Source organism: Taudactylus pleione, unplaced genomic scaffold (assembly GCF_031769625.1).
Source record: "Taudactylus pleione unplaced genomic scaffold, aTauple2 ptg000290l, whole genome shotgun sequence".
NCBI classification, from domain to species: Eukaryota; Metazoa; Chordata; class Amphibia; order Anura; family Myobatrachidae; genus Taudactylus; species Taudactylus pleione.
In genome coordinates this window covers 3,849,910-3,858,661 of record NW_028284692.1, presented here as the reverse complement: position 1 = coordinate 3,858,661, position 8,752 = coordinate 3,849,910, and the positions used below count along the sequence as shown (strand labels likewise).

Here is an 8,752-nt window from a genome sequence, read left to right as displayed (position 1 = left end):
TTAACTCCGTGGTGCCCGAGGATCCAGGATCCAGCTATAGCCCAGGGTCACCCTGTGGACCCTATGGACTTCGTAGAAACAGAGATAACAAAAGGTAAGTTCTTACCATATCTCTTGTTTTACCATCCTCACTTGTAGCAGTGTGGCACCCCTATTTGAAAGGCTGCGCTGCTGACTAGTGTGGTGACCAGCTGAGCTTTAATTCGCGCATGCATGACAGGCTGGCCTGGATGCTAATGTCAAACACTTGCTATGTCCTCATGTTTCTCATAGACCAAAGGTATGTGTGTCACATTTCACTAAATAACTTTTTTAAAGTAAAGGAAAACTTTGGGGCCAATAGCAAGTGAAACACCCTGTAGTTATGCCATGTTTGTGTATACGTCAATTTTAGGTATATTAATCCCTTCATTTTTCACGTGCATCTTAAAATGGCACTTCAAGCAGTTTAGCTACAGCAGGTGCAGTGTTATGAAAACCTAACAGTAAAAACTTGTTTTGCAAAAGAGTAGAGTAATTGTAGAACACAAATGTATCCTGTGACGTTACAAAATAGAAAAGTGTGTTTAAAACAAATAAGTCCCGATGTGTGTTTATTTGTAAATTCTCAATTTATAGGATTTTATTTAGCCAACATATCCATTTGTGTTTGTAAACTATTGAGTTTGAGCATTTCCAGACACAGGGTGAAGTATTGTCTTTGAAAAAGTGCAAACAGTTAACTCAATGTATATTAAGATCAAATTTTGACAGGCATAATCTTTTTTGGTGTCCATCAAACCCAGAATATACCACTCTAGTGGTCCTGTTACCCTACATCAGATCTATACATGGTCAAAAATCTGCAGATTATAAACTGAATTGGCCAAACCAAACTGATTTAATCAATTTGTGTGAACAATCGTATGTGTCCGTTTTCCAATGTTTGAGAGCAAATGGTCGATTGATATTTGCTCCCATAGTTTACCAGATTTTTGCTCCAACCAGTCAACTAGTTAGATGGTTCGATAATCTTAAGGTATTTGGCCATCTTAACACACGACCTGGACAGAGGAAAAATTTTATGTACAAACAAGTTATGCATAATGCAGTACTTCTGAAGCTCAAGTTTTCCCGGCAGGTCATGTTTTGAGGATTTCTATCGGTGGAAACAAATGAGATAATTACTGACCCAACAAAATAGATTAACTCACCTATTCAAGATTAAAGAAATCCACAAAACATGATCTGTTGGCGGCAGAGACTATTTGGTGCTCTGTGCCAGAGAGAATTGGCAGTCCACCCCACCCCATTTTTTAAATAGATATACAATATAGCGCACCTGAAAAAGGGCACTGGCCTCATGCAAAGGGCCAGGGAAGAGATAGGAGAGGCCAGGAAATGCTGGGGATAAAATAAGGTTGCACCACCTTAGTTACGGCCCTGGTTGGCGGTACCTGAGGACTGGATTTGAGAACATCTGTGTAGTGAAAGTTAGCTTATGGACACCTCTCAATGATGTAGTCACAGTACCCCTACCAAACAAGGTAGCCAATAGAAGCATTTGTTTCAAAGCATCAGTCACCGGTCATCAATGCTCTGGATAATTGTATAATAGTCTTTATCCAATTCCACATTGGCTGTTCATAAAGAAGCAAAAACTTAATTTATTTTAAACAAGATTTATTTAAACAACGACATGTCGGAAAGGGAATTTCTACCTAAAATGTGGATTCTTTTTTTTTTTACATCATTCCTAGTTATGCACCCAGCTACATGTAACAGCTACATACAAAAAGATATAAAATTGTTAACAGTTGATAAAAAAAAAAAAAAATTATACCCCAATTGTAAGGAGGGTTTGCTCCCATACATATGATAACCCATTAGCTGCTGGAGGTGCCTGTAAATTGCAGTGTTGGGATTACCCAGCCAGTATAAATTAGGTCTCTGGATTTTACAGCACTGGGTGGGTTTGTAAAAGAACAGAGCAAAATAATTTACTGGAATAAAAGTTGAACAAAATAGATCAAAATACAGATTAAGGTGGGGGACTGTGCAAAGCACCCACCATCTTAGAATAACTTGGTCCAAAATCATAATAAATGTAAAACAAAAAACCCAAGAGAACAAAACAAGCAAGAATTAACCCCTAGAATAACATACACACATCCACCCTATGTTTATGTACAATACGGGAAGGGGGATGGAGGAGAACATAGTCAGGAAATATAACAGTGGAGCCTGTGGGTGAGGTTGGGCAATAAACATGTTCTAGAAGTTTCCTCCCGTCTGCTGCTGGAAAACATCAATTGTATCTTCGTCCTCCATTTCCAACTAAGGAAATCAAAAATAAATTTAGGAAGTGTAATTTTTCTATATATTTAAAGCCACCTTCACATTACATTGAGTATTTACTAAAACTACTAAACAGCACTATGAAAGCATATGTCCAAGCTTCTTGCAAATTTGAGCTAGACTGAAAAGCCAACTGCTGATTGCGTGCTATGATTTTATTGCATATTCTATCAGGCAACATTAGCTAGAAAAAAAAATAAACAACCTTAAATACTTCTTGACGAATAACCAGGGGCCCAAATGGTACTTACATGAGGGCATGATGCACAATGGTATAGCATTAAACACACCATGCCCCCACTGACCATTTGTAGTTATATTGACAGTTTAACCACTTGCCTGGCACGGTCGCATCAGATGCAACCACACCAGGCTGGGTTTTCCCTGACATGGTCGCATCTGATGATACCAGTCATAAAAGCCCACTGGGCAGGTGCTGAAACAGCAGCCGCCAATATTAGAGGGGCTGCACCTCCAGATCCTTTCCGAAAGCCAGGCACACCCCCTGCCATCCAGCAGCTGCTCCTATGTCTTGGTCTTAAATGTGCCTGACTGTTGCTTTTCATGACTACAGCCGCCAGGTAATCACTGGGTGGCAGAGCTGATCCTGCATGTCCCCGGCGGCTGCAGAGAGAAGAGAGGGATGTGTGTGAAAAGTCCCCTTCCCCCCTTTCCTTAGTGATTACACGGCGGTTTCAGTGAAAAGGAGCCACCGGGGACATGTGTGATCAGCCCCCAGCAGATGCCAGGCAAGTAGTAGGGACGGACAACGACAGCCGATGCTTGCTGACCATCAATGTTTTTCTTGTGATTGTTGCCATCGAAAGGTAAAAAAATAGTACAATCTGATGTTTGCAGCCATCAAATGGTAATCATAGGGCTATTGCGCAAGAAGGGTCTTTTGCACATGCGCCATTAAAATTAGTTTTTTTAATTGAACACTTGATGCGATGGTTACATACCATCACATCAAAAGTTTTGATGTTGGAAGCCCAGCCATCATTTGATAGCGGGCATCCGATGTCCATCCCTATGGAGTAGGGGATGGCCATAAGAGTTTAAAACATTGATGGTACGTCGTGGCTAACTAGTTTTGCCATCGAAGGCAGATAAACAGTGGTTCTCTGCCATCGATGGATGAGTGGGAGACAATATTTTTCTCCCATTGACAGGATGGAGCTTAGCCCCAGCCCCATTTTTGATTGGCCTGTGGCCCAACTTGCCTGTGCAGAGGCATATATTTCATCAAAACCTGGACTGTAATAGTGGAGTTTGGGAACCTCTGCCATATGGGAAAGCACCATAACCTTGCAATCCACAATAGCTGGGGAGTGCAATTTGTTATCAGCCATGATCAAAGTAAGCCTAATATTGCTGTCCAATGACAGCACTTGTTCATGTGATACACACAATTCTGGGCAACTTTGCACTGTCATCCAATAGTTATATTCTAGTAATCTATGTTGGAATAAACAATGGTATCAAGACAGTTACAGAACAGATCCAGTGTCGAGTCTGACAGTCTACAGGTGATGTTGCCATTTAATGTACACCATGCTATCAGCGCTGAGAAACATAGGGGCATATTCAATAATTAGTGATATTCTTGTTATCACTCGTTACTAATCTTAAATGGTGCTCCAATCAGCTCCTGTCATGTGTTTGAAAAAGGAGTTAGGAGCCGACTGGTTGGAGCACCATTTAAGATCAACAAGAATATCACTCATTACAAATATCATGTTAATGGTGCATACACACGATCAGATTTTTTCTTCAGATATGGACGATAACGATTTAAAAATCGTTCAGTCGTTCATATCTGAAGGAAAATCGTTCATATCTGACATGCCTGAACGATGGACGATCAACGATGCGCGTTCCCGTTTGTCAGATAACGATATCTGACATCTGATGGGTTTGCAGTCAGACTTGGACGATTCCATTCATTTTAATGCAGTCAAAAATCGTTCAATCCTTCAAATCTTTCAAAACTTTGGTCAAATCGTCCAAATCGTTCAAATGGTTTAGTCGTTCAGTCGTTCATCTGACAAATCTGACAAATCTGACCGTGTGTACGCTCCTTAAGGGGCATTTTTAATAACTATCCAACATGGTTACCTGTGCTGGTGTGTCCGTCTCATTGATAGGCTGCCCATCAAATCGGAATCTAATTTGCCTCATTGACAACCCCTAGGGAAAATAAATAGATATCAGTTTAGCATTTATATATATAGCGCAACAAATCCACCCCCATAAAAAAACACTACCAATTATAGACTTAAATATAAAAAAAAAAAAAAAAAAAAAAAAAAAAAAAAAAAGGGTAATTCACACTTACGCTGAGGTTTCAAAACTCATTAAATTATTTATACACACTTATTACACAGTGTTTCATACAGAATATTTCACTTACATCAGTCCCTGTCGCAGTGGAGCTTGTAATCTATATTCCTTAGCACAGGCACACTAACACTAGGGATTTTTTTTTAGTCAGAAGCCAATTAACCTAAACCATATGTTTTGGGAGTGTGAGAGGAAACTCACTAACAAGGGGTGAAGATACAAACTCCACACAGTGACTTGTTCAGTAATTAAACTCAAGTATCCACATGCTGTGAGGCAACAATGATAAACATTATGACAATTGTGCAGACATTTCACAGAAAATATATCCTGGGAATTTCAACTCACCTAAACTATCTGGGCAATTAATTTCCTTCAGTGTGTATACAAACAATGGAGCAAGTCATTAGGCTTCTGAAAGTAAGGAAGTCTTGAAAACAAAACTGATCATCTACCACTAGCAATTTAGTATACGAGGTAGTTACTCGAATGCGGGCCATACACGGTGCGATAAAACAGCCGATCCGACGGATTAGCTGCTATACTGCACCGTGTATGGGAATGATGTTGGACCGAGCACGCATCCATGGGGTCATACATCGCACCTCCTATTCTTACTGCAGGTTCAGTCGATCAGGGGATGTGAAGTGCGATCCCACGCAGTGCTATGTGGGTGGGAGCCAGCACGTTGGCGGTCGGCCACCCGATATGTCGATACGGATCCCCTGTCGCGGAGCCTATTGCACAGTGTATGGGCCGCTTTACACTATTAGCTGTAAAAAGTTTGGAAAAATAAATTGATATTGTATGGTCTAAATTTTTTCTGAAAAAGTTCACAATATATGGCCCTATATAAATGTATTTACAAATAAGAGATTTTTTTTTTTTTTTTTTTAACACAAACCCTATATATACTCCATAATGTTAACTGGAGGAAGCAATATTGTTACCTGCATAACATTTAATTTTCACAAAATACACCACTCTGATGCTAACAGGATGCATAGGTGTGTGGTCACACATTCCACCCCATCCAGAAAAAGTGTACTTTATATAGTAGTCTAATGATGCATACACACAGTCCAATTTTAATGAACGATAACCACCACTTTTTTTGCATTCACCAACCTGATATCGACCAACTGTGTTCCCGCATGGACAATAACTATATATTTGGTCTTCCGTACATGCAGTCCAACTTATGCCGCTTATCCACTAGCCGATAACAGAGCAATCATCGCCCGAACATGCTGGTCAACCTGACGATAACTTCAGGTTGAGCATGTTATGGGATGATTGATGTGCCTACCCTGAACATTCAGTGTAGGCACAGCACCAGACTGTGAAACAACTGCACAATTACAATGACGTAATCGTGCAGTCGTTTCTATGTCTGCTAGTGGATCAACACGATTTACATGGTGAGACGACTTCACTGAAATATCTATCATAGATATCCATCAGTGTGTACAACCAAAATAGTTTTTCCTGCACTACAGAAAGTTGAAGGGAAATCTATCAGCGATATCATTGGTTGTGCAGGTTGTACCGTGTGTATGAACCATTAAGTTCAATAGAGAACAATGCAGGAAACCTATCAAATTCTGAATTTACTGATACAGGGGCAATATAGATGGAAATACTTCTCAAAACAGTGTACAGTGTACAGCAAGACTTGGGTATCTGCACCGAGAAGTAGCAGCAATTTAAATACTTGCCTGTCGTTCACAATAAGCCTTCATAAGCTTGTTGAGTGGCGTATGTTTCTTGATTTTGAACTGCACCACTGAGCCATCCTGGCCAGCCACCTTCAGGTTAATGTGATCATTGTTCTCAGTCTTCACACCTTCCTGCAACATGGAAAGAGTTTAGTAGCATCCATCCTACAGTGCAAGAATACCTCAATCCCAAAGGAGAGCAAACAGCACACATACCAAAATAATAAAAAAAAGGCTGTTGACGTGAAAGCTTTGCAGGTATGCACTCATGTATATTAAAATATGAATCCTAAAAATTGAGGCTAATTATTTTCGTATTAGGTGCCCAAGATTTGCCCCATTGGATCTAGTTACACTGAATGTTCATAAGGACATTACATGATACATAGCCCCGGGCCGCACACAGATAGCGTGTAAGCCCCATGTAGCCCAGTCTCTGCACATGGGACCTACAGCACAGAGCACTTGCACATACGTATAGCTCCCCCGTCCACAGCATCACCCGCCAACATCACATCCAAGTCACTGATGGAGCCAGGGAGCTAACCGAGCCGCTGATTTACCCCACACAAGGGTATCATCTTCCCGCACCCCACTCCCCGCCGTGCATTACCCCCCACAAACACACAGGCCTCTGCGCTACTCCCAGCATCGCCATTCCCTCAGGGCCTCCTGGCGGTGAACACAAGCCCGCGGCACCTCCCCGCCAGCCCCATTTACAACCCCCCAAGACAGTACCTTTGGTTTATCGTCCGCCATGCTGGTTCTGACGCCGGTATCCGGTGCTCTCGGTGGTGCCGCCTCCTCCTACTCACAAAGAGCCTGAACCCGCGCGGGTCGTGTGCTGGGAGCGCGCACGCACGATGGTTATGAAGCGCGACGTACGTGCGCGGTCCCGCGTGGACACGCCCCTTGCGCGACGAAGAAGCCCGCTCTGAGGAGCACGTGGCGGCGGGGGCGCGCATGCATTGGGAGGGGGGTAATTAGGTCGTGTATTGTAGCATCCTCATCCAGAAGATTATATAGGGCACATTCACTAGCAGACTTTGAAACGACTGCACGATTACTACGACATTGTAATTGTGCAGTCGTTTCAGTCTGTGCTGTGCCTACACATCAATCGTCCCTTTACATGCTCAACCTGATGTTATCGTCAGGTTGACCAGGATGTTCGGGCGATGATTGATGTCGAAACGACCAATGGGAGCGCGTATTGCTGGTCGTTAGTGACATTAACGTTCAATTGCTCATAGAAAGTGGCAAGTGGATGTGCGCCGTTAAGCAGTGTACACAATTGGCGATTAGGAAAGAGTACGACACCGTAATCGTACAGTCGTTCCTGCTCCCCTGTAGTGCCTACACTGAACGATATGTCGTTCAGTGTAGTCACCCTCCCTCATCCTTAAACATGGCCAATCTGTCCTTATCAGCAGATTGACCTGCATGTTCAGGCGATGATGTCGGAAATGACCAATGGGAGCGCGCATCGCTTGTCATTTCCGACATTACTGTGCACAATTTGTGCATGATTAATGAGTGATTGAACAATTACGATGTTGTAATCGTTAAATCGCTCATTAATATCGCCAAGTGTGTACGCTGCTAGTGGACTGTGGGCCTGAATCAAATATGCACGCTAACCCGATGGTTAGCGCACATCTCCCGATAATGGGAGGACTGAGCATGCACAGGAGGTGTACTGCACATGTGCAACCCTCCATCTGCGAGTTTGCTCGCAGAGCTTCACAGCCACAGCCTGATCGTCAGGCTGCAAGATTTAGTAGGTGGAGCGGTGGTGTTCCTAGGCAGCGTTCCCGGACACGGGGCATGTTGCCCCCGTTTTCCGGGAAGGACTAGGTCAGGGTGCCTCGCAAGCTGCCAGGACCCGGTCAGGCTGTAGTAAGCTTAAGCTACTGCAGTCTGACCGCAGGGACAACAATCGCGAATGATGGTTGCGATTGTACCAATGGTGAACCCGGGCGGTGCTGCGATCACGTAGATGCAGCAAGGAGGTGTCTGACACCTCCTTCTGCATTTGCATTTTAAATGGACGGAATTGCACAGCCGCTTGTGTGCGGCAGTGCAATTCCATCCATCTCTGATTCAGGTCCTGTGTATAGACAATGAGGAGAGTGAGCTGCTGGCAGGGGTAAATGGGGCTATTGTTATTAGTATTTAAATGGTTGTATAAACCACAACACATTACACAACGTACACTCAGGGCCTGATTCAGACCCGCTCGCAAGCGGCGTGCGCGAGCCCCGGAGCGAGTGACAAATTCGCTCCGGGGCTCACTACAAATGGGGCAGCTGACGATGTTGATCGACAGCTCGCCCCGTTTTGTAGGCAGGGAG

General features: G+C 43.3%; 1 protein-coding gene across 1 annotated transcript; it reads right to left on the bottom strand.

Annotated features, from left to right (window-relative positions):
• Window positions 1-1,645: 1,645 nt before the first annotated feature.
• On the bottom strand, window positions 1,646-7,267 carry SUMO2 (small ubiquitin like modifier 2). The gene is made up of 4 exons (XM_088482583.1): window positions 7,137-7,267; window positions 6,399-6,530; window positions 4,456-4,527; window positions 1,646-2,316 (listed from the first exon to the last, which is right to left on the bottom strand). Exons 1-4 carry the CDS (start codon window positions 7,155-7,157, stop codon window positions 2,254-2,256), a joined length of 288 nt encoding a protein of 95 aa, XP_088338709.1. The 5' UTR covers window positions 7,158-7,267; the 3' UTR covers window positions 1,646-2,253.
• Window positions 7,268-8,752: the final 1,485 nt, after the last annotated feature.

Bases quoted from the DNA above. Each gene is read 5' to 3' on its own strand.
- SUMO2 (XM_088482583.1), bottom strand. From the start codon at position 7,157: ATGGCGGACGATAAACCAAAG. The intron at 4,528-6,398 runs GCAAGTATTTAA...TATTTTCCCTAG, and splicing joins AGGCTTATTGTGAACGACAG to GGGTTGTCAATGAGGCAAAT. The intron at 2,317-4,455 runs GTAACCATGTTG...TGATTTCCTTAG, and splicing joins AGACGGACACACCAGCACAG to TTGGAAATGGAGGACGAAGA.